Source organism: Dromaius novaehollandiae, chromosome 20, assembly GCF_036370855.1.
Source record: "Dromaius novaehollandiae isolate bDroNov1 chromosome 20, bDroNov1.hap1, whole genome shotgun sequence".
Lineage (NCBI taxonomy): Eukaryota > Metazoa > Chordata > Aves > Casuariiformes > Dromaiidae > Dromaius > Dromaius novaehollandiae.
In genome coordinates, this window is record NC_088117.1 from 3704384 (window position 1) to 3730287 (window position 25904).

Consider the following 25904-nt stretch of genomic DNA (forward strand, 5'->3'; position numbering starts at 1 on the left):
GTCATCGCTGTAAACGTTCTCTGCAAAAGCCAACGGGGGTGCTGGCACAGGGAGGCAAAGATCCATGTTTGGAAGAGGAAGAAAAATAAGCATCAGCCCTTCTCTGGCTGGTTTTTATAACTGTGAGATGTTCTGTCCCCTGGGGTCTGAGCACCCATCCCTGATGCTCTCGTTCGTCCTTGTGCTTCCTCCGTGCCCCACACATCACTAGGTTGTGGGCTCTGGCCACCGAACCACACTAGGTCTTAGGAGGCAAGGAGGAGATGCCACGTCTGCTTTCCTACTCCAGTGAGGTCCTGCGGAGGAGCTCTGAGTGCCAGCTCCAAACAATGGTCCAGTTGTCCCTCTCTTCTTGGCTTGGCTGGTTTGCTGTAGCAGCCTCTAGCACAAATTGGCTTCTTTGGGCAGATGCTTAGTTTACTTCATTAAGCAGGAGCAACTGTACGCTTAAAAGGTGCTGCTAACTTGGACCAAAGCGCCCTGAAGCTTGCAGAATCGAGGGCGCGAGACCCAGGGGAGACCTTGCAGAGGTGCTCGTCCTCTGGCTGTCGTGTGAGCTGCTCGCGGCTGTTGTGTCTGCGCGGAGACCCCCTTCCTGGAGGCACAGGGTGAGGCCGAAGGGGGATGCCTTGCACAGGCCTTCCTCACCTAAGGGACCATCACTTTTTCTGAGTAAATACGAACGCTGGGAGGCTTGGTTAAACAGTAAAGGCCTCGTTACCAGGAATCTGCAGATTATGAGCTTTCTAGCAGAGAAACGGGTATCTGATATTGCCTGAGCCCTTGGCTAAAAAGCATGAAATTGCAAAACTGTAAGCTTTTTGTGGGATCTAGGCAATCTGGTAGGCACCCAGTGCTGCCAGTGGGCCATTCAGTGTGATGGGAGACTTCAGCTCCTAAGCTCGTTTCACCCATCAATTTTATTTGCAAAAGGATGTTGCTCTTCGTTGTTTGTAGCAGGTTCATAATTTCACTGCACTAATTTAACACTTCGCCTTACAAGTGGGATGGGTGCAGCTGAGTACAGTTTTTCCTGTTTAAAAACTGAATTTTTAGACAGAAACTGATACACTTGTAAGACGGCAGGATCATTATCCAGGCAGGAAAGAGAAGGCCAATACCGCAGTTGAACCTTAAATAAGGGATGGGGGAACAAGAAGACTCTTCCTTGTAGTCCCACATGCATGAATACATGGATGTACATGTTCAGGGATACACGCATCATTATGTTTCCTTTGGGCATGATTGGAGAAGAGTATTTAGGTTTATTGTTAGGTGGTAATAGGATGCCAGAAGCCACTCCTGTGGTCAGGAGAGCATGTGTATATTTTTGGAGGGAATTTGGTGGGTTTTGAGACTAGAGCAGAGATCTTGGCAGAGGTCTTTTTCTTTTTGGTGTGTTTCCATGTGGGTTCACTCGCTCTCGGAGGGCAGCATCTGCAAAATAAAGCAGGCAAGTCTTGTTGCTGCCTACACCTCGAAGGCGAGCAGCTGGCTCTTTGTTTTAACACCTGCCCCAAGAGGATAGGAAGAAAGGATTAGAAGGAGAGAAGTGCGATGGAAAGAATAAATCAGAAATGGAGGAGAAAGAAAATACAAGAAGTACAAATAGGGGAAGAGAGTTCAAAACAGAAGAGAAAAACCAACGTGGACGATGCCGCTCTGAAACACGAGGCGTTGTGTGCACATGCGCATCAGCAATTACAGGTAGCAAAAGCACTGGTCCCAAAGCAAGGCCGAAGAGCAGACAGCTGAGTGTGTAGACAGGAAGATGGAGAACAGGTGAAGATGACAAAACCAGGGAGAGATTCAGAGGCGAGTGCTGACGGTTATCTCTGTAGCAGATTGCAGAATATTTGCTCTAAATGTCCTTTGTGCCAGTGATTAAAAGGTGATTAAAAAAAAACACAGAAAACCCTGAATATCGATACAGTGATGAACTGGAAGGAATGACCATTCCTTTCTCCACTGGAGCTCAGAGGGTCTCTGATTCCCATCACTTAAGAGAGGATAGAAAAGGCGGCCAGCTACCAGGCTGAGAAGTGTTCTGCTTTTGACGGTCTCCAACAAAACCTGTGGATGATTAAATGTAAAGAAAATGAAGTGTGGCTATACCTAGCTAATGAATGAAGAACTTGGGTTAAGTCATGTTTCCCAAGGTACAGCAATAATGTATCTGCCTTACTATGGTTGTGTCGCAATCTTACACTGGCCACAGTGCTGGAAGTGCTATGGTTGCATCAAGACAGATGACTCAGCATCACAGCCTGGGGAAGACACAGGCTTTTTTGACCTCTATAGCTAGTTTAAGTCAATTTGGTATTTGTCCTGTATTTGCTTTAACTGCCTGTTTTAGGATAAAATTCTAGCAGCGGCAAGGTAATGCCATTTTAACCATATAGCCATGTAGCCATGTCTTCAGTACATGTAGCCAATCTTCAGTTAGCTGCTTTAATATAGATGTATATCTGCTTTTGCAGTGAAGATAGATCCTCCATTTAATACCCTGTTGCACGGAGCGAAAGAAGTGAAGTGTACGACTGATGGACATTGCAAGTCATGAGCGGCTGCCAGAGAGCCTGACACAGTGGACTTTCCTTCTTACCAAGAAGTTTGGCTTTCACTTCTAGACGTGCTTTAAGTGTATTTGACAAAACCTTTGGTGAATTTTTGTAGCGAAACACAGGCTGAGTTAACCTTAATTCTGTAACGATCTTCTTGTGCAGATGATCCATTGGGATGTGGCTTTTATAAGCAAAATGATGGCAGCACCCTTCTTTCTTCCCAAGCGGAGTGAGAGACTCCTGAAGCCGAAGCTTGAAGGGTGAGCGCAAGGCAGCGTTACAGGGGTCAGAAATGAGAGAGAAGAATGGGGTAAAAATAAAGGGAAAAGAGTCCCTCCCGTTACTGGGCGCAGCAGCTTTCTGTGCGCTTTGTGCCTTCCCCCCATCATGTGGATGTGAGCAGAATGTGCCATTTACCAGCATCCCTCGCTGCAGAGCCAGTTTTGCTTTTTGAACACGTGCTATTAGCATTTCTTTACGGACTGGTGTATGGGAATTACCCTGTTTCAGGAGTAAACAAAGGTTTTTATATATTTGCGTTATTTATGAACCGCGTTTCTCTTCCTTTTCCTTTTGCTTTCTGTTTGTGTACAGCAACGGATGGAGGCTCTTTTTGCATTTTTATAGTTCAAAATAAAACTTTGATTCGTGACATCCGTTCAATCTCCTTGGGATTGGGGCATATTCAGGTCAGTAATGTGATGGGCAGGGCTTTACAGGAACTTTTGCAATGCTTTATTCTCCACAGAAAGGAAGAGGAGGGTTACTTGCTGTTTGAAATGACGGGTGTCTTGGATTGCTTTAAAACTGATCCTTTACGCTCTGCCTTCTAAAGATGGACTTGGAAAAAAGATATTGGTGCTCCAGGCACGTCAGTGTACTGACCTGTAAATATTCACCCGTGCAGGTTTCCCACCAGCGTATGAGGCATGTCAGGAAAGGGGAATATCAAAAATATCACTGTGATAATGGCAATACTCGTGGGATTTCCTGTGATAGCCATCTGAGCTAATAAAGTTGTGATGATCTGAATAGGCCTTCCCCCCCTTTCTTAAAGGGAGAGAAAAGGGGGGGGGAAAGCTGCTTAGCTAATCCCTCCTGTTGCTGTGCGAATGTTGTCCACCAGCAGTCAAGGTTTAGGAGTGTTTGTGCTTGTAGCAGATGCCTGCAGAGACCTTGCCCCGGATTTGGCAAAGGGAAGATTGGGGATGGACATATCCAGGGAGGCTCGCGGGCTTTGACAGTGCTCTGGACTGGCTGGGAAGAGCCCTTTTTTGCAGGACCTTGCTTAAAGCCTATATTGGCTTTTAGAAGAATGCTACGGGGTACACACCGCAGAAAAGCTTACAGAGGGTTTTATTCCTATAAGGGTGTTCCCTTTGAACTGAGGTCTTGCAAAGGCTAGACGAGGGGACGTTTGGTTTGGAGTAGTTGCATGCGTTTCAGCGGGGACTATTTTTGGAATACAGGTGTTGGGAGCAAGCTCTGTAGCTAAGCTACAAGGTGCTTTGCCAGCCCAGGGTTGCCGTTCCCTTGTCAACGCTGCTCTCTAGCAAGAGCTGAACGCACCCAGGATGCAATTAAAAAAAAAAAAAAAAAAGCTAAATAACGTTATGCCAGGTGATCTACCAGCACTTAGCTTGGCTCTAACCTGTCTGGGGAAAGATCATCACGCAGATGGCGCGAGGCTTAATGAACGTGCCATGGTAACGCCGTACGAAACACCTCCCTCCGCTGCAGATGTGTCTGGGTTGTATATTGTCCCTTGCCGACTGCAGGGGAATCCTGAACATCATCTCGGCGGGCCGTATTCTGCCCTGCCGGCTGCTCTTTCTTCCCTTGCCGGGCAGCGACGATGCCTAAATTCGGTTCCCCGACTGCAGCAGGAATGATTAATCACTGGCACAGGGGAATACGCTGGCTTGGTGAGATGCTCCGCTTCTGGTTTTTGAAGTCAGCGACAGGGATGCTCCAGCCTCTAATAAGTTTCATGTGAAGCTCCAGAGCTTTCAGCTCCTGAGCAAATGACTTAGGAAGCTGCTCGGGGAAAGGCAGCTGGCTTAGGCAGCCCCGGCGTTTGTTTAATTGAAGCCTGAGAGCCATCAAGCTGCTGCTGAAGGCTGAACTCGGGCTTCCTGTCTCAAGTGAAAAAAAAGAAAAAAAGCCTCAGGATTTTTTTTTCTCCTCTTGCCTGCGCTTTTTTTCGCTGTCACCCTTGTGCGCGCCGTTGCCAAGCCAGAATGGCAGCACTTCCGCCTGCGCTTTCTCTGCCGTTCAGGGAGAGATTTGGGCCACTCTGGCCAAGGGAAAGCAAAGAACGACAGCGACTATCGTGCTGAATTGCAGATGTTTAAGAACGCTCATCTTTCCCACTTTCTCTCGTTCAGATCTCTGAGTAATGTTACTGCAATATCTTGTGGTTTTCTAGTGTTTTTTGCTGTATTTTGACACCTTCAGTTTAAAATGTTAGCAAAATTAAGCCTCCTTGTGAGGCAAGTAAGCTGGTATTATGCACAGTAAAAAAAGGTGGGAGCATTTGAGGGAAGGCATTTTTTGGCGGAGTAGTTTAATTTTTGATGCAAAACCGGTGCTTGATTTTCCCACGTGCTGACCGTTCCCATCCTGCTCTGTAGCATCACTCGAGGAGGAAGGTTCTCAGCAGGTCTGAAAAACTCTCCGAGCTGCCCACCCAAAATCAGCGTCTCTTGCTTTGCAATTTGTTTTTCTATGAGCTTTTGCTTGGGTCGGGATCAGAACTGAGCTTATCGTTCTTAGACTTGAGCTTCGATGGCCAGTCTTGCTTTTGTGCTCTGTCGTGGAGCAAGGCTTTGGCATTGTAGCTCGGGGAACGCAGTCAGATAGGGCAGTTTAGTTATTTGGGCCTTAAAGTAAATCCCACGATGATCTTCCCAGGGTTAAATCTGTGTTCAGAAATCTTCAGGAATACATAGAGCCCAAGGCAGAGGCTCTTTGTTCTTGGATGTTTGCAAGCAGCGTGCTGGAGCATCGGACAGGATGGAGGGGAAAGAAGGGGAAAGGAAGCAAGCGTTAAATTTGTTAATAAGTAGTGTAATCTCACTAAAACTTCAACTTTTGTTTTTGTTTCAGTACAATATTGTCACATAAGTGTTTGTCAGGTGTTTAATTCATGTACATATAATAAAAAAGTGTAATGGAGCTCATTGTCTTTGCTTCAAATGCATTGACGTGCAACTGTGCTATGCAACAGAAATCTAGTAGGCAACTTCTCTGAATTTCTTGATGCTGTTGATCAGTTTAGATCCGACTGACCTTTGGTAGCAGTCTGGATTGTGTCTTGATGTCACAAATTTACCCATATGACATGCTCCTGCTTCGAGACTTGTTTGACAATGAGCATAAAAAGCATTTCAGAGACTAAAAGTCTGCTGTTTCGGATAAATATTTCCTCCCCCCTCCCAAAAAAATGTTAGTTAGAGGGCATATTGTGGAGAAAATGCTAATAAAATTATTTATGTTGATGTGCTATACTTATTTTTTGTTTTTAAATAATGAAGAGATTTTCAAGGGAGTGTAAAATGCTCAAACTTCAGTGAAGACTCAAAGACAAGACTTATCCAGCAGGTTGTCCCAAAACATTCTTTGAATGTTGCCCCATCTGACCTACCCTAGATGATGCAGTAAATCAGCAGCAGAGCATCACTTTAAATCTAGGTCTACTATTTCACATTCTTCTGCTCCATACATTTGTGAAAGACCATTTCCGAAACTTTTGGCAGATAGTGCTCCATGCCTCAGTTTTTCCATCTGTAAAATGGAAAAAAAAAAAAAAAAAAAAGACTAATATTGTCTGCTATTTCCATCTCTTATTATAAATAGCTTTATAAAAATGTAAGTATTTTGTTGAAATATATTTAAGCAAATCATGATTATCTGTTTCTTTTTTCATGATGATTTTAAATGCTTTTTTCAGTATTTCAGTATATGCTCTTTTGATCAGGAAGAACTAGATTTCTTTTTTCTTTTTTCTTTTTTTTTTTTTGCTCTTTTTTCCCACCAATTCATGGTGGCTAGAACACTGTCAAAAATTCTTAAGACCATGACATTGGTTGGGATAAAACTGGGTAATTATTATAATTGCCTACCAGAGTGAGGATGCATAGATTTGCGGAGTGTAGGCTGAGGGATTTACTTTCAAGGATTGCTTCATTGCAGCAGGAATGGAAACCTGCATTAGTCCTGTTAAACGCTGTTCATCAACATTTGAAAAGTCAATGTACTGAAAATAGATTCATTTTTCAAGCTCTAGAGCAAGACCATCTTAGCAGTTTTGCTTGACATTTGCAGGGGTGTTTTCCTTTGCACTTTCTGTTTACAAGATACCCTCCAGGTTACTGCATTGGTTCTACTGCGAGTGTGTCCGGGAGGACAGCAAGGTTGCTCTATCAGTAGAGCATCATTTGCAAGCTAAGAATCTCTTTGGAGTATCTGCTGTATTGAGTCCAAGGCCTAATTTTCAGTAGTGCTGAAACATCCTGGATTCACCTCAGCTTTAGTGCTGGACATTGATTCTTCTAGTAATGAAAATGGGATTCTCTGGGGCACTGCAAGGCTTTGCTCTGTGGGTGGAGGAATGATCCTTTTCTTGCTCATAGCAGGTTCTGCAGGTGCAGCTCCATTGACTGCAGCTGTTTTGCTAATGGGTGACACTGGTATGAGCAAAAGAAGAATCAGGCTCTGCTCCCTTTGATATTAAGGTAATCTTCTCAAGTAGAGGCTGCAACCCATCTTGAGCCCAAGCATGTTGGGAAATGAACTCTGTGCTGAGTCAGCTTCTGGGTGAGCCTGTTTAAGGAGCCATAATTTTATTTGCTGTTCTCATGTGTGTCCATTTTACTGCCTATTTGACAAATTTTTGAAAGGTGCTGAGCACTTGTAATTCCAGGTGAAGGCTCTGGAAGGTGCAGGTACTGATTGTCTTTGCAAATTAGGCTACGGATAATTCAGCTCTGACACTTTTTGCCCTCCCTCCTCTTTCTTGCCCACACAGAGAGGTTGTGTGTCATCACTCCGGGATTTATTGCCCTCAGGATGAGGACCTTTCATGTGAGCAGACTCTATCGGAAGAGTTATGGCTGCAAGAAAGGCTGATTTTTTCCACTTAAGCCCTAATGCATGCCCTTGACCAGAAAAAGTTGGTCTTAAAATTGGCAAAGCATATCTAGAAGAGGTTACTTCTTTTTTTTAATTAAGCTTGTGTTCACTCTTTGGTTTATGTTGAAAGCAGGTATGTTTTGAGCAGTACTAGTGGATCCTTTGGAGCTATGTGTTTAGGGGGCTTCCTCCTTGATTGTTCATCCACGGGAAACCTAGCCCAGGGTAGGCAAATGCATCCTAATTTCCTTCTCTTCTACCTCTCCCCAAGGAAGCAATATAAATGCCATGCCTTGAGCATACATCTATTGAGGAAAAAGGGATTTTTACATACTGATGGACTGTGGTTTTCCCTTAGTGCAGCAAGCCAATTGTTCATTAATGGAATATATTAGTAATTCTCTTAAGAACCTTGCTGGTATGTGAATCAGCTTTAATTCCGTTGTATCAATAAGAGCTGCAGGTATGTCCTCGTTATATTAAAAAAAAAGAAAAGAAAAAGGAAGAAAGCAATGCTTGCAAATTGGTCTTTGTTTCCAAGGAAACAAACTTGACATGCTTGAGCTGTGCTAGATGCAAACACTGCTAGATTCGGCAGACATGCCTTAGGATTATATGGTCTGAATATTATTTTTAAATTACCTCCAATTTAAAGGCAAGGGAGAGGATGAGAATAGAATTTGTCGGCAGGGTTTACCAATCTGTACTTAATGAAAGCGCTGTGTGGTATCCTAGAGTCGCCTAATGTGGTGTAGGGAGAATTGTATCCTGCACTGAAAATGGATGACCCTAATGACTGTCCCCATAGAACGGGCATCGTGGGGCCAAATGGCTGCTTGAGTATGGGAGCCCTGGTGTTTTGATGAAATGCTTCAGGAGAAAGAAAGGTCCGAGGGGAGATAAGCATACACTCTTTATAGCAAATTCATGCTTTATCCTGGGTCATTTTACCAGATGTTTTGTGCTAGAAAAATATTTTAGTAAAATACAACTTGCTCGTGCTGGGCTTGAAAGGCTGCCTTCCATTAAAAGTCAAATGTGGATGTCAGCACTTTACTATCCCAAATAATTTGCTAAAAAGCTCTAGCTTGATGTTCAGTACTGGAATGAATTTAATGGGGAAGAGATGAGAGAACAAAATTACGAGTTGTTTGCATAGCGTGTCTGTCGTGAATATGCTGTAGATTGATGAAAATTATAAATTTAACTTGGCTTATTGCATTTTACAGAAAGTCTCTTAGTATTTTCGTGATTACCTTGGAAGCTTAGTTTAGGAAAAAGATCATTTTCGGTGCTCATCTATCACCCTGCTTCTTTCTGAAATGCTCTGTTTATAAAATATTTGATTTTTTTATCTTCCCTTGAAGAATCAAAACTTCAGCATTGAAGCAGACACTGTACATGTATGAAAAAAATATTAGGCATGGACTGCACAGGAAGCAAGTATCGGTCAACATAGTGCACAGACAATTCACGGATCTGAACATCCAGAGTTTGGTTTGGCTGGTGCCCAACATGAGGAATAGGATATAAATTAAAACTTTGTTGGGTTTAATAGTCAGTTTTGTGCCCTGGCCTGCAAAGCTTTACTTCTGTAACGGCTTATCCTTGACTTCTGCGAGCAGTTCTGTGAACTGGCCGGGATACGCCTGTGAGCCAAGGATCTGCGCAGAAATAAAGTTTTGAAGGCACAGTCGAGGCCCGCGTGAGGAATAACTCGCAGTATGCGTGTCTGTAATCCTCTGGCAGCGCAAATGCCCAGTGGACTTCAGCATTGTGTGTCTTTGCCTAGTTTGTCATTTGGAAAACCGGAGAGAAAAAAAATCCTCTACCTATTTCTGCTGTGAAGCAGTCTTACTCTATTAAAGAGAAAAAAAGAGTCATGATAGAATAATCTCAGGGCTGACTATATATATATATGTATATATATATATATAAAAAAAGAAAAACCTGTCTTAAAATTCAGATTTTCTTAGGAAAACATAACATGAAATGTGTTATACTTTAGTCTTCTGGTTTTCTTTCCTCCTCTCATCATGCTTTTTAACTTTCTTGCAAATTGAGTCAAAATAATATTCCAGGTTACACAGAACAAATTGGTGTCAGTTTAGCTTTAAGATGGACGGGAAGCACTACTTGCATTGTGAACTAAAAGCATCAGTTGAAGCCTGCTTAGGAAAAAAAAAAAAAAAAAAAGAACATATTAATGGCATGTCATGAAAATCTTGTAATTTGTGAAAGGCCTAGAGTGAAAAATGTGCTGGTTTGGGTGTCGCTGTGAAACGTTACTTTTTGCACAAGGCTTGCCTGAGACAGTATTTTCCTTGCTTTTGTTCTAAAAATGCTATGCTGGCTGCCTAAAAATGCCTGCGCTCTGCATGCACGGAGATTCACCTTGTTGACAGGGGATGGAGACAGTAAGGTTGGCTGGATCATGATGATTCCTGCACCTTTTTTTTTTTTTCTTTCTTTTTTTTTTTTCCTGCTAATGACACTTCCTTATGCTTACATTTCATTAAAGCTCTGAAATGGCTGAAGATCAGCCCTTACTGAGCATGCTCCAGGGTTGAAGCTGCACCCATAGAGTGAGATGGATTTGTGGCTGAAGGAGTTATAGGCCTGAAGTCAGGATCTGGAAGGAAACAGCAGCTCTCTCCAGACAGGACCAGAGGTAGGGGAATTCTGGAAATTTCATTCACATGCCATAGGGCTTCCGTAGGGAATCGGACTCGGGAATAAGGAGACCGGATGAAGTGCTTCTTGAAGCAAACTGTTGGAATTGATTCAAAAGCAGCATAGTTAACCACTGACATGAGATGGCTTCAAACTGCTTCCTGCCGATCAGTGTGGAGGATTTTAAAATACTGACCTTTACTGACTTGCGAGCCTATATAAAGAAAGGACCTGTCTAATGTTAGGGTTATGACATAAAGCAACAACAGGCTCTGGGGTAGGGCTGGCAGCGAAGGCAGTGGGGACTGGCTTGCTTGTGCCTTCATATTGGAAAGGCATGTGATCATGTCACAGCCGTGGGCTGCGTAACGCCGTCGCTAATTATTATTAATTTGAACACTTAGAGGGCACGGACCTGCTTTGCAGTTTGAATCTAGATCTGTGTGTGGTTGTGGGAAGGCAGAAGAATTTCAGGCTGCCTCCCTCTTGGAGGCTTGTTTTGCATTCCGAGGATTACAAACAACACGGACCTTGCCAAAGCAGGTCCTCCAAATTTGCAGGGAGAGGAGGGAATCTAGACGCGTGCTCCTTCTCATGGGCTCTTTCTATGCTAGTTTCACCCGGAAGGAAGTGGGGTTTGATGTGTTGGCAAGTGGCTTTGAGGGAAGGATCAGGACTCTGTGACTCGTGTGGGGTTGGGTTTTTGCTTTTGGTGCGTAGTTGCCAGCTTTTTCCAAGGAATGTATAATCCCCAGCAGGTATGTGCTGCATGAGGCGATTGACTCCACTTGTTGTACAAGCAAGCTGCATGGTAAAGTGCCAATAAAACATTTACATTGGCTGTCAATGTTTGTATTAGTGAGGTGTAGGGAAGATCTGACTTTGTGTAAAGAAGGGGGGGAGACGTCAGTAGAAAACCTCAGCCCTTTCAGACTTTATGCCCTATGGGAAATGTGTTACTGGGTGTCCACATTCCTATCAGTCTGGCTTTAAATGAAGGTAAGGCAAGAGGCTTGCTATATATAGGGCATTGTGAAAACTGCAGCTTTGGTATTATAAAGTTATTGTGCTTAGCTTATCTCTTATTAACAGAAATCTCTGTGATTATAGTCTATCTTTAGCCTGCATGCACTAGGTAGATTGGCTCTTTAGGGCGACTCAGTTCAGTGTGTGTTTGGTTATGAGCAAAACATAGATTTTTATTTTATTGCTCTGTCCCAGACGACCGTCTTACCTAGTTAGGTCAATCTGCATGATGAGTCACTTTATTACTTAAAGTAACTTGCATATTTATTGCCCAATTCTGCATTTCTTGCGTAGCCAACGTGTCCATTGCGTTTTCTGAGCTGTGAGATCGCAGGCAAGGCAGGAGCTGGTCGTTACCTTACCTGTTTGATATGTCAGCTCTGTAGTCAGTTGGTGACTAGTTTGCTTATTGATGTTGCTTTTGCAGTTCCTGCAGGATGCTTGCTGCGAGTCTCGGGTTCCTGGAGCTGTGTAACTTTACACATTTTTAATGGATGCTGGCTTGTTTATGGTTGGATGACTGCATAAAGAAAAGCATTTATGTAAAATAAACTGCATTGTAATTGTACAACGAAAGTAAAAGGTTTTGGTTTTCTTTGGCTCCGATGCAGGCTGCGTTTATAGCTTTTCAGGATTGATCCTGTTGGCTTTTCCTCCTTGTGCGATTCTGGCATTGAAATAATTCCAGCCCCAAGTTTTCATGTATGGTCTGGCTCCCTTGATGAGGAAATTTCACTTAAACAGTTTCAGATGCTGAAAACCACTCATGTGATAATTTCCTATTGTGCTTGTGTGAAAGGTGTAAGGTAGCCTTAAAGACCCACTGCCACCTTATGGCAGTTGCTGAAAAGCAGTCTCTTTAGAGACAATTCTGTATACATATCATGCTTGCTTTATTTCTCTGCTCTTCTTAGCTTGTGATATTTGCATGAAGACGGGAGCTTTGTTTTTAGAGTTCATCTGCTCCTTCTGTTCCTTGCAGAATTTTATAATGTCAGCGGCATTGCTCGTAGAGCCATCAACTGTGATATTTCATACGCAAGTTCATGATTTGGGGAGAGGTAAAAAAGCATCATGAAATTTTGATTCTCCTCAAACGAAGAACTCGTTTTCACGGGAACGCCTGTCCCTGATGTTAAAAAACAAACAAACAAAATTAGGTGTGAGGTCAAAGACCAGGGAAACGTTGGAGCACTGAGATTCGTAAGCAGAATCTGAAACGGTCTCTGGTGTTGCGGTGAAGTGTTGCAGCAGAAGCGAGGCTGCATGTAAGCAGCCATTTTTACTGCCTGCTTTCCTGGCAGAAGACTACTAACAAGCAGGGATGGCTTTGCGTGATGCACCGAAATGCTTCCGATTCCCACCCCACCTACCCTTCCACAGCGAAACAATAAAACATTTGTGTGTGGAGCAACTTGTTAGCGTGGTTAAAGCAATAAGCTTCATCCCTGGTTGTGAAGATGGGGAATGTGTGTGATGTTGTATTTAGTACCCTTCTCAAGCAAGGCTGTGTGTACAGTAGAAGCTCTTAATAGACGATAGCTGAATGAAGGGGAGAAATGGTGTTTTTAGCTTTCCAAAATAGAAAGAGCCGTGGTTACTATAAGTTAAAGCTGAAGGAGTTTATAATTGGGAACTGTTAGGAATACAGTATGCTCTAAATTACAGCTGTCTGTCCAATATGGCTCTAAAAAAAGTCCTAGGATTGCCCTGCAAATGAAATACTCAACACGTATTCTTATCAAAACATAGCAACATCTTCCAGGGAGCTTACATCTCAACATCTGTCACAACAGCATCAGTTTTTTTGGTTTGGGGTTTTTTTTTTGTGCGTGTGTGTGTGTGTGTGATGCACTCAACACAGTGTCCCAGGGAGCATTTTATGTTTCCTATTAACTAAAAACAGTTTTAAGCTTTGCTGAGGAAATGGGGGGAGGGAGGGAGGTGGCTTGAAACCTTTGGAGAGAAAAAAAACAGGTTTCAAAAGGTGGAGAAAGCTGTGATTGCAGACGTGTGTGTTAATGACTGACTGCTCCTTCAAAACCGCTACCTGAGCCTGCACGGGGCGAAGCGAAGGTTTCAGCCCCCTCGGAGGATGCGGAAGGCGTTCAGAGTCTCCCCAGGGCTGAGTGTTCGGTTCAGGATGCGTCCAGAATAATCTCTGAGAAGGGAAGGAGGCGGTTTGAGAGCTTGCGGCCGAGCTGAGGAGCAGCTCCAGCGATGGCAAAGCGTGCCAGCCTTTCCCATGGTGGCACTTGGCGTTCGTCCGCAGAGCTGCTTCGCCCGCGGCGGCCTGGTCCGTTGTGCTTCCGCGGAGGCCGAAAGGGAGCCTCGGCTTCGAGCCGCTCTAGGGGCCGAACGGAAATAAGAGGAAGTCCTGTGTTTTGGAGAGCTGGATGCTGTTCCTCCTGTAGAAGGCAGATCTCCCCTTCCCTCCCACTTGCCCTTCCCCTGTAAGGAGCTGTGAAAATGATGGTTGTAACAGCGTAATTAAGTGAAAGCCCTTAGGAGCCCCGGGTCCTTTGTGAAGGAAGGTGGTGGTTCTGCTGTCTTCCTCTTTAAAATCTGAGACTTTTGAAAGGATATTCAAGCCTTGAATGATGGAACCAAGGCCAGAGAGCCCAGAGTTTAAAAATATCTTGTAGTTTTATGGTCCCTGGTAGAGCACTATTTTTTTTTTTTTTTTAAAAAGTGAATGCTATGCTGTCTCTCACCAGACAGTCCACAGCAGAGATGGTTCGATGGTGAGATTGCTGGAGAGTTAAATAAAAACTTTGCAGGGTAGAGGCTTGTTGTGCTTGTACTCAGCTGCGAAGGAAAGAAAATCCACCTCAGCCACTTTGGAGAAGGATTTCTCTTTCTGGGAGCGGGGCATTGGCTCAGCTCGGTGCTATGTTGGTGACGTCCCCGAGCGGTTGAAGCGCTCAGCCCTCCTGCTCTGTCAGCTTTTGGCTTTGCGCGGCCTGCGCACAGAGGCAGGGGCAGAGGAGGCTGCATTTCCTCGCCCTGTGCCAGTGCCTCTGCAGCGCCAGGCCGCCACAAAATGGCTGCAGGGCGGGGAGGAAATGGCGGCGCTGGCGCGGCATCCCCGCACGTGGGCCCCAAGGAGGCCGGGCAAGGTGGTGGGGAGCCGGCGCGGCCAGCGCTGCTCTCCCCGGGGCCGGCCTGGGGTGCAGGGGGGCCCTTTGCCGCCGCGGGCAGCGGGGCTGCTTCAGGACACGGCCTCTAAATGGGGACGCCATGCCGTGGGCAGCATGTGTAATGCCGCAGAGGCTGTCTGGAAGCTTCTGCTTCTTTTTGGCTGCTGTAAATTTAAGAGCTCGGCTGTTTCCCCAGTGCTACCACACGAGCAGCCTCCACTCTCGTAGCGCGTCCCCGTGCCGAGCTCCTGTGAGGTGCTAATCAATTGCTTTGCTTGACTTGATTGCAGAAGCATCCACAATATCCTGCTTTTTTTTTTAAACCAGTGTTTAGTGCTTTCCAAGATGAAAAACCTCTCCAGTAGCTGCTCTTCTCAGCGTATGTTCACCCTCACCAGTACAAACATTTCCAGGGTTGAGCTGCATTTAGGAGGAGGCAGGAAGAGCAAACCCCGTGGCGTGCATTGGGATCACTGTTTTATCGCCCTCTGAAAATGCATGTGGGCTGCATTAGTTCACTGACTCTGCGTTTCTTAATATCTTTGTTTCTGTATTTTTGGTGAAAGCTTGGTAGATTTTTGCTGCGCAAGGAGGCTGACGCTTCAACTGTTTTAAAGCCATCGTTGGTTTGAACTACAGCAATCTCTTGATGCAGTGGGTAGCACAACTTCTGCCTGTGTAGTCAGGTTTTGTTGTTTTTATTTTGTGCTTTTTTAGGGTTTCTCTTAAATGAGTTACCTCTACAGCTTCTGGTGATTTGATATAAAGGCCAGAAAAATCTCATTATATATATTATTACTTAGATTGCCATCAAGCAGAAAAACAGGGAGTGAAAGAGAGATCCTGGCTTTATGCTGTCACCTCAGATATTCATCCCTTATGACTTTTAGTCAGATCACTTTAGCCTTGTGTGTTTTAACTGTTTAGCAGTGAAACTTCTCCAAAGTGTTTAGAGCAAAATAATGTTATTTCAGCTGAGGCAGTCCCATAGATGGCTCTTTTGCCCTTTTAACTATTGCCACTGTGCAAGCACGCGTAGACACGGCGATGGAATAAATGCTTGGCCTGTAGCAAACGTGGCTTGTTGATGTTTCTGGTTTGTGATAGTGTGGCAGCATGGCATACCCTGGTGGTGCCTTAGTACAGGAGAGGAGGGGATGGGTGGAGGAGAGAAGGCTTCATGCTTGTGCTGAAGCCTTGCATTTTGAGTGCCTGCTTCTCGTGCAACGTGCAAGGCAAATAAAATTGTTGGGCTCCTCAAAACCTCACTATGGATTTTTATGGGTCTTTCCTCCCCGCCGGTGCAGGCTGTTCCTTTTCCCTCCCCCTCCTCCTCCTCCTCCTCCTCTCGGGCCATTGTGAGGCAGTGCACGGCGCCGGGGCTCGCTTTAACCTTTCGGCTTAAGGAGACTTGTCTTCCCCGCTCCTGTTTTGGGGAGAATTGTTTTTGCTTTGGTCAAGAACAGGCGAGTGGGACTACAGTCCATTTCAGATTTCCTCTTCCTTCTTCCCTCTTCTCTCCTCGGTGCTCTGCTCCCCTCCCCCTTCTCCTGTGGGAGGTTCTCCAGAGAAATATTAAACACGGAGAAACCCTCGGACTTTTGCATTGTGATAAATGTCAGTCGTGCATTTGAATCCATTCCAGCTGATCTCTGCTTACAGATGTTCCTGCAAGTTGCTCAGGCAGTTTTACTGGGAGCTTTAGCAGATATGAAGGTTGCCAAGAGTTTGTGCTTAATTGTTAAATGGAACAGAGACAAACTACTTTTATTTTGAAGCTAAAACTTCTTCTTTGCTCTTGCTGGCTGGGCCAGCTGTATCATATGGTTTGACATAGGCTGAGCTCAGAACTACTGCACCTAGTAGTGTACTATCAGTTCATTGTTATTTTATTTTTTTCTTTGTAATGACTGTATTTGCGATATGCTTTTAAGGTTGGTTGTATCAGGTCATGTTATATTATAAATGCCTGAAGTGAAAAATAGCCCCCCTTCAGCTCAGCATATCAGATCTCAAATTCACTTTCAGTTGGACACTGTGCACTTAACCAGTTTAACCCGTATGCATTTATCCCACTATTCAAAGGTCGGGCGCTTTATTAAGCAAAATATAATTAGCGCAGGGGTGCCCTCAAACTTGCATGCTATTGTGCAGCATCTCTCTCTTTTTCTTTCCTCTTTTCTTTTTTTGTAGGCAAGGGCTACTCTTGGAGGCCACTGAAACAGAACACATTATTACATGGTTTTAAAAGGCTTTTGCAGGCTAGCGATCAGTTTTAGGCCTGGCACTAGGTCAGACCGTTGACAGATTATCTTTATTAACTGTGCGTTGCACCGGGCAGACCGAGTATCCCTGCGATGCCTTAGATAATAGTTGCTCCAATGGAAGCCCTTAAGCCTGCAGGTTCTCTGTGAAATGGCTGCAGCTTGGAGTGAACAGTGAAATGGTCTCCACTGGGCATGCTCACTCTGTAGAGGGAGCTTTTATCACATGAGCAGAAACTGAATCACTGTTCATGAGGATCTGGAATATGCAACTCTTTGAGTCTTCATCAAAAGAAGACCACAGATGTCTGCAGGTACAGTAACTTGTAGTGTCCATGTTCCATATGTCATAAATAGCAGATTCCCTCAGGTTGTGGCCGCAGACAGACTGTTTTCAGGTAGGAAAGGAGAAACCTCTGAGAGGAGGAAGACAGTTAAGATAATCATGGCTGGATTTTTTTATTTATTTTTTGCCCTATGCAAGAGAGAACAGCACAGCAGAAATGTGGGTATTGCCTATTGATGCAGCATGCAGGGTAGTGTGTTGGGGCATCTTTTGAAGGAGCGATTTACAGAATAACCTGGACAGGCGCAGTTGCTTTTCAGACTTTGACTTCTCTGATCTTTTGTGTTGTTATTAGTGTTACTTTGTTTTGCTCAATGGACTTGTACATAGTTCTGAATCTGAAATTGCCTGTCTCTGGGGAAACTTGGGCTGTATTTCCATGCATTAAGTCAGTCTTTTATTTGTCTTCTGTGTTGGGGAGGGTGTGGAGGTTTGTCTGGATTTTTTTTTTTTTTAAAGCATGAAGTCTTTTGAATATTTGGTTCTACCAGGAACCCTCCCTGCTTCCATTTCTTATAAGCAAGAAGAGAACACCCTGGGGTCTTTAAACTGTTCGAAGACTGAACTTTCAAAGGGAAGGAGAGGGCCTGTGGACACATTTCACCTGCTTGCTAGAAACAATTTTGACAGCCTTCAGTTATGTCAAGCAAAGCTACAGTTTAGTTTTTAGGGTGGAGGGAAGAGTGAACCTGATTTTATCAGGAAGGAAGGATCTTTTTTGGTGGTGGTGGCTTTGTTTTTTGGTCGTTTGTTTGTGTGGGGGTTTTATTTATCTATTTTTTAAGCAGCCTGCAATCCAAGAGAGCAGCTGATTAAAATGAAATGTCCGTGGTTGATTTCATGGCAGAAGGCCCATGTCAGCAGTTTTTTAAAAGGGTGCCTAAAATTCATACCCCGGCCCTGTCACGTTCTTTTTTTAAGATTTCTTTTATTTGTTTGTGTTATGTGCACACAGCTGCGTTGCCTGCTCCGGCCACCGGTCTCGCTTGGAGCAAACACCCTGTTCTTGACCTCTGCTGTTGTCTCTTAAGGCTTGCAGGTTCCCAGACCTGTGGGTGCTCCTGGCACCCCCTGCCAGCATGCAAAACACAGGCCTAAGCTCTGTTGCTTGCTGGGTTTGAGGAAAGCCCTTCAAACTACCATATATACCTATATAATAAATTTTTAAGTGGTGCTTGAAATGTGAAGATACCCTTTAAAAGGCTAGGGAGCTTACAGGACAGTCTGTGATATCTAATCTAAATACCTATCATGTCTCCTATAGATACTCTCATTATTTGTCATCTAGTAAATGCGTATTAAAAGCAAATACATCAAAAGAAGTCATAAGGAGATAAATAAGTTTTCTTTTTAAAAGTGAAGAGCAAAGGCCTTGAAATGTTGGCTGATGAGCTCCTGTCCAGGAAGAAATGTGCTTAGAGTTTGATGAAGGCTAAGCAAACAAGCAACCAAAAAAATGCTGAGGCAACGCTTCAGGGTGCTAACAAGTGCTTGTACATAATATGGTGACCATGATGCTGCTTGTGCAAGAGGCTGCCTGAAACGCTAAATAGTCACTTACTGCTGCCTGAAATCCTTCTGAGAGCGTTTGCAAAACGATGCTGAAATGCCTGACCTACTTTTCGGAGGGAAGAGGCAAGTGTAAGGTTAGAAATTCCATGCTGCTTTTCAGCAAGGGTTAATAGTCCTAAATTTGGGCCTTTGGGTCTTATTTTTTTTTTCACTTTTCATGCTGAACCGACTTTTATGTTACTTTAACTCCAGTGCAAAGGGCCTCAGCTGGCCATTGAAAATAACCGTGAGTATTTACTAGCCCAGGCAGACGCTTCCTTTGCCTCTCCTTGGCGTGTGAAAAAAAGCAATGCTGTTGTACTTCCCTTCAAAGTTATTTTTCCTCTTCCCAAGCAAATGATTGGCTAGCAGACGGCTCCTCGGAGCCCTGTCCCTTGCTGCTGTGCCTTGTCCATGCCGGAGGGAGGTAGCTGGTGTGTGGGACGGGGTTTAGGACTCCTCACGGGCTTTAAAAATCGCCCCGGCCCCTGTTAACAGAAGCTCTGGCCATGGCAGCTCCTGCTGCCTTGCAGCTGGGCATGTGAAGGGGGACCGCTTCTGCTAGCGAGGCCCCCCGCTTATAAAAACAAGTCGTCCGCTGGCTCCCGGGCCTGGTGGCGGGGCGGCTCGGCGGTGGCGGCGCAGGATCAGGCCCCCCGCGCGAGATCCCGTCTGCATCCGGGTGTCCGGCCGAGCGGGAGCGCTGGGGCCGCCGCTGCCTTGCGCCGTTAGTGCTTCTCCTCCTTCGCCCAGCATTTGAAGCTGTATCTCGTTACACTGGTATGCTGCAGGGGTGCCAGTGCCAGTGTGACCTCTCCCGCGCGGTGCCATCTCCTCATGAAAAAGGATCATGTGCTTTTTTTGTACAATGGCAGGGAACTATTTCATTCAGGTAAACAAGGACATTTAAGGAGCTTCGCTATCATGGCCAGCTGGTGTGGATGTTTGGGGGAGGGATGATTTGATTCCTGGTGCTTTTTTTTTTGTTGTTGTTGCTCGTCTCGCTCTCTCTCTTTTTTTTCCTTCCCCTTTAAAATCTTCCTTCTCCTTTTCCTCTTCCTGGATCCTGGAGAGGTCAAGGAATCGCTGCTGTCAACCTGCACAGAGGGAATTATCTTGCCTTTCGGTTCAGGCTGAAGACTTGGGGCTCTGGCAGTGTGCATTAACTGCTCTTGAGGCTTGAAGGACCATATGCTCCTGCAGTGAAACGCAGTGGCAGTTGTTTAGAAGCAAATCTCGAATTTATAACCCTTAACTACCATTTTCAGAGGAATTTCTTTCTTTTTCTTTTTTTTTGTTTCTGGCTGCCATAAATTTAAGAGTTTTGAAATCCACCCCTCTTCGGAGAGGGGAACCTGGAAGTCGTAACGTGATCTCTACCCTTGTGTCCTGTTCCCTTCATTCGTTTACAGATTCATTCTTCCCTTCACTCCTCCCCTCCCCTCTTCCTATTTGAACTTCTTGGTCTGGCACATTGGGGCTGCTCTGTGAAGGACGAAGCGTTTCGGTTTGCTGGGTGATGGCTGCCTGGAGTTGGTTGTGACGGGGGCAGAGTGGGAAGACAGTCAGTGCACAGTGCGGCGTGCCAGGATTTACAGTAGGCAGTAAAGCAGCAGGAGCGAAGCTCACACACGGTATAAGCTAATTGGAATGTGTTTAAAAAAAAAAATAACATCAGGGAAAAGAAATGTAGAACAAGCTTTATTTTATTTTTTTTAATAAAATATTCTGGGATCCAGACTAACAGACTTCTTCCCCCAGACCAGGTAATTTTTTTTTTTTTTTTTCTTCAAATCCCATCATAAGGGGGGGAAGCATGGTCGAACCGGTGGAGAAGGCCAGAGCCGGTGGGGGTTAAGAAGATGTGACATGCGAGCGTGTTGCCTGTAATGCTGCCATACTGTGTCTGAGCAGGAGAATGCCTCTCGCAAAGGAAGCTTTTAACAAATTGTCCTTGTTCCAAGGATGAGGAAGCCTACAGCTCTTCTGGCATTTTCTCTCCTTCATAACTCAAAGCTGCTTTCACCTGCAAAGGATGATAAGCACAGAAGGGGAATAGAGAGGGACTGGGAGTAACCTTGCAAGGCTTTGCATGGAGCTCTTGGTGTTAAATGAGGAACTTTTCCCCTCCTCCTCCTCTCATTTCCCTGTGTGCCTGCAAAAATACTCTGGTTTGCATTTAAAGGAGAAAACTGTATGTGCTGGGACTAAGCCAACTTGTTTATTCAAGGGAAATACCATATTCCCAAGCCTTTCTTTTTCAGAGGAAGGCTTGACACAGGATGGCAGACTGGGCTGCGTATTATATTTTTAGGTGACATCGAAGCACAGTGGTGATTCGAAGAAGCTGAAATCATGGCTGGCATTTTTCATTGAAGTTTGTGAAACCTTCCCTTCCCACACCCCCCTTTCCCCCCCAAAAGGGTTAACTTGTTCCTGCTACATTGCATTTTTGGAGCAGGTGGATTTTGACCTAAATCACCAAAAAAAAAAAAAAAAACCCCACAACCAACCCCACAGTGTCACAATCTGCTAGTTTCCAGACTTTGTCATTTTCTCCTCCAAACTGGATTTTTATTGCAAGCGCCGAAGTTGACTGCGTCCCGGGTGTAACGAGAAACTTGCTCTGAGCAGGGCTGCGAATTAGCCGTGGCTGCAAGAGGCACTAGTGTTACAAATACCAGCTTCTATTTTACTGTCAAAAAATGGCAGGTCACTGTGTGTCTGTAAACAATGCAGTTATGAAATGGCAGTGCAAGGCCGAGCTGAGCATGCTCAGGAGCAGCCTGTAGGGGGAGGTGATCGGAGAAAGATGATCTAATTCAGTGCAATTCTTGGGATTGAAGGAAAAGACCAGGCTCCACACTAATGACAGAGCAGAAAAAACACTTCTGGGACGAAGCCTGTAGGCCATGGAGGAGAGATTCTGAGGATCTCCTACCTTTAGGACTTCGGCTACTGAGCAGTGCCATGTCGCTTTATCACTTTCGAGAAGAGTAAAGTCTTGGTGAGGTTTTTCTGTAGTTATTAGAGGGACAGGCCCTAGACTGCAGTCTTTTTTGTTTTCTTTTTTTCTTTCCCCCCTCTCCCTGTCCGCTTTCCAGCTCGCAGGCGTCGATGTGTTGCTGCTGGCCTCTCATCTAGCTTGGTTGCAGGTAACACACAGTGTTGTGCGAAGAGGGTGTGACACCTGCGTGAGGTCTTCTACGTCCCAAGAAACCCCCAAGCACTCCGCTGGGCTGGGGGAGAGAGCGTATTTTGGCGCGCGCCTTGTCTCTTCCTCACGCTCAGCCCCAGCGTGGCTTTCGAAGTCGGAAACGTGCCGGGAGCCCTGCTCTCCTGGGATTGTTCGGAGGAGCAGGGAGAGGGAGCTGCTCGGCTGGACGCGGTGGTTTGGGGGAGGGAGGAAGAGGAGGACCTCGCAGGTCGAAGAGGCGCCTGAGCGAGCCCGAGGAGGACGGCGCCCCAAGTTTCTCCCTGCTCGGTCGTCCTCCTTTGTGAGCCCTGGGCTGCCACAACCTGCTCGCTTTGGACACTTCTTCCTGTTGCATTTTCTTTTTATTCCTGTTAAGCCTTCGTGGGGACCTGGGTGGTTCTAAGATGGCTGGTTTGCTTTTGCTGCAGATGACGATGGGTTACCAGGCAGGATCTTACTCTCCATTTTAGGGTTTTCTCCCCCCCTCCCCTAGTGTCAGGAAAAGGCAGGCAGCAGCTGTGAATAACGTGCCAGTACTTCTTGTTAACCTCAGCCAGTGGAAGGAGGGAGATGCCTTTGTCTGCTCTGGATTTACACTCGTCTGCACATACATGTCGTACTGGCTTTAACTCTACTGGGACACAGTTAAATTGGTACAGTGCTGCCCGGTGTGGAAGCAGTGACAAAGTAGAGCTGCATCCATGCTAGGGGTTGTAGTCGTGTAAGTAGTTTGATCTCACCTTTATGGAAACTGCATGGAGCGGGGGGCTCAGATGGCTGGCGGTACAAAACCCCCCTTTGCCTGAACACCATGATGAACTGTGTAGTGTTAGAAAAAGTCACTTTAAGTCCTGTTATGTTTCATGCACGTGTCTGTCTGTTCCTGGCTTTTGCATGCAGGGACTTGCACCTTGTTTCTACTCTTCCCCTGCTTTGGAAGTTAATTTGTACAGCTGGAGTAGGAGAAAGTCATTGACTTAGAGAAGGGAAGGTTTCTGTCCTTTGAGGAGGGAAGGAAGAGTCTGGATGTGAGGAATTCAGGAAACAAAGGAATTGCAGGTCGGGTTTGACGGGAGGACAAACTTCAGGTTGTGAGGAGTGAGTGTTATGAGCTGTGGCTAAAATTCCACGTTCACATGATTGCAAGAGGCTTATGAGGAAGTGGCCTCGGCCAAAAAAAGGAGCTTTGAGAACGGTGACTGCTTTGTAGGCCAGGTACCTTGATGGTTGTGTTTCTTTCCCTCTCCAAATTGAATGATTCTGCATCTCCTAGTGACAGACCCTTGGTCAGCGTCTCCCCATGAACAGAAATCCCAGACCTTGCACGTGGACAGCAGGACAGGAGTAGTGCAAAAATCTGAAATTAGCACTCTTCACATGCCTACAAAAGAAACACTGTCTAGCTTAAAGCACTTTCTTAATCATTATTTCATGTATAATTAGCTGCAACATGTTTATCTTCTCCCTAAGCCAAAGGTTATTATGAGAAGGTTGATCTTTCTTTTTTTTTTAGGAGAAAAAGGGAGGAAAAAATGAGAGTGAATGAGAATCTGCTGCTGCTGGAGTTGCATCATTTATTAAGAGCTTTGCCTCTCTTTCTTGCTACAGTACATATTGCATACCTCGCCGCCGCCTTGCACAGTAGGTGAAATACTGCTTTGTTGAAGTGCTTGCTCGAGCTTTGCCTAAGAATTTGGTCTGTTAGGAAAGCTGGTGTTGGGGTGTGTGCATGAACGGCTTGTGGGGAGAGGCGTGCTCGCAGTCGCACTTAGAGGGGTTCTGCAGCCATCGAGGGTGAACCTCCTGGCTGGAGGCTTTACAGGCCATTCAGGATCATTCCTCTGTCAATCTTTCCTAGTCTGCAAACAGATGTGTTGATGCAGCTAGTGCCCTGAATGTTAAAGAACAGAATTTTCTACAGTGTGCTGCCGAGTTGGAGAAGGGTCAGTCCCTCCTGCTTGTTTCCTACCCCAATCCTCTTTTAGATTGACCTGTTTTAACTGAATATCTCAAATTAGAATAATGTTGCTGCAATGTCTCAGGTTCCTAGACAGTTGATTTTTTTTTTTTAACCAAAAAAAAAAAAAAAAAAAGAGAGAGAGAACCTGGTGAAGGTAGACATCTTAGCACATCAAACCTCCGATCCTTTCCTTGTCTGCCTTTAAAGAACTCTGGTCCATGATGTAACTAACTGGTCTCTTGGGCTTGGTAAGCTACAATATGCTGAAGTTTTGCTATGCATGTATTGTCTTTTCCTATAAAACCTGTTTGGACCAACTTGCTGTGAAGGGCACCCGGATGGCTAAGGAAAATTCCAAGGAGGAGGCTGAGAAGGTTCTTTCTGTGTTTTCCAGCTTTGCTCTTTTTTTGTGTGTGTTGTTTTGGGGGGTGGTTTTGTTGCCGTTGATTTTGTTGTTGTTGTTTTAAAGGCACCACTGTAGTTTCTAGTTGTCTGTCTGGCAATGCTGCAGACCCTGTCCTTGGATGTTCTGACCTGTCTTCCATCCCCTCCTAAGATCTGAAAGTAGGAAAAGAAGCCTGCTTTCTTGTAAACAGAGGTGGAGAGGAAAAATTAAAACAGCGCTAGCTTCTCTCCTTGGATCCTCATGGCTTTTAAAGCCCTTTTAAAGACCTAATCAGTCTTTAAGATGCAGTAATTTTTCTTTCCCTTGAAATCTAAAAATAAAAGGGGGGGGGGGAATAACGCTTCATTGGTTGTGGCACATAATCTTTGTGGAGGCTCTCCAGTGATTGAAGATTAATAATCAGGCTGTTGTAGGCAGTGGAATGGAGGCGGACGGCTGCAGGAAAGAGGGGGAAAAAAAAAGGAGAGTGTGAGACTCTTATTGTGAAGCAGCCTGTGCTTGGCAGTTGGCTTTTGTTGGGACTGCTGTAAGAACAGACATTTCTCTGCTAGGAGGGTGGGTATAAGATTTCTCTGCCAATCAGGAGCCGACAGATTGGGGCATGGTGGAGTGTGAGCAAAAAGGGAAGTTTGCTTTGAATTTAAGGGGAGGAAAAAAAAAATGGAGGTATTGACACTTGCAACAAAGTTGCTGCTAACTTGTTTGGGTGGCTATGGTGTGCTGGGTGGAAATGAATGGGCAGCTCGGCTCCCGCGCCCTGGAGCGCGTGGGTGGTGGTGGTGGTGGTGGCGTGGGGCGAGCAGGGCTCTGCCTCTGAACCCTCTCCTCAGCCTGCAGACGTTTGCCATAAACTTGATGCATCTGGCTCGTGATAGACCAAGAAGGGGGAGAGCTGCCTATCTGCTGGTGCTATGGGGAAGAGGCTTCGAATGCTTTGCAGCAGCTTTCTGGTGTAGCCTCCCTTTTGATAAAAATGCTTCAGAATTCACAATTCTCTCTCTTTTTCTTTTTTCCCTCCCCTCCGCACAGGGCTGAAGGTGCATTGTAGTGTTTTCTACCTTGATGTTGAGTTTTTGTTTGTTTTGGAGCCACGAGTGACAGCTGTGAAAGCGGTGCTGCTAATGTGGGCCATTGGGATGTGGTTCTGAAATGGGGACCACGAGAGCCCGTCAGCAGCAACCTGGGTCAGCTCTGCTTTGGCACCGATGCTTTTACTCTAGCATGAAAAAGAGGTGGTCTCTAGCCTCTGTCAGCATTGGAAATCCTGCTTAGAAAGCTCCTGCTGCTGGCTGGGATCCTGGGCAGCTCTGTGCCCCTGTTAATTACAGGAGATGAGTGTGTTCGTTAGGCTGCGGTGGGCTGTTTGGCTTCAGGTTCCAGCGGTGGCTTTTCTGCAGGCCTCATCGTTTGAGCAGCAGCCACGTAGCTGTGCAAGGGCGGGCGTGAATAATCTGTGGCGTGGGGGTGCCACCTCTAAAATAAAGAAAAAAACTAGAATCAGATGAATAAAAGCAGCAGGTTTGAAAACCTGAGGCTTTTGGTTGGGATCAGTTTAATGATGGGAATATCAAGACCTTTATTTGTTATAACAGAAGTTGGGAAAACAAACTGGTCCCTGTTTGATGAACTGAGGCTCTTTATTTTA

General features: G+C 45.4%; 1 protein-coding gene across 16 annotated transcripts in view; it reads left to right on the plus strand.

Annotated features, from left to right (window-relative positions):
* Positions 1 to 25904, plus strand: part of EHMT1 (euchromatic histone lysine methyltransferase 1) — a 132765-nt gene that overhangs the window by 38536 nt on the left and 68325 nt on the right. The window contains exons 1-2 of one of the 16 annotated variants that reach the window (XM_064523633.1): positions 21503 to 21704; positions 23407 to 23534. The exons of 7 other annotated variants lie outside the window; for them this stretch is intronic. Coding sequence is in view for 4 of the 9 variants with exons in the window: in XM_026113755.2 (XP_025969540.1) it covers positions 17052 to 17114 (63 nt within the window). In the remaining 5 variants the exon portion in view is untranslated. Of the gene's footprint in view, positions 1 to 10218; positions 10369 to 11348; positions 11370 to 17005; positions 17115 to 19550; positions 19590 to 20159; positions 20464 to 21502; positions 21705 to 23406; positions 23535 to 24812; positions 24926 to 25904 lie in introns of those variants that run through there. 8 more of the 16 variants (XM_064523632.1, XM_064523634.1, XM_064523631.1 and 5 more) reach the window with 8 other exon arrangements.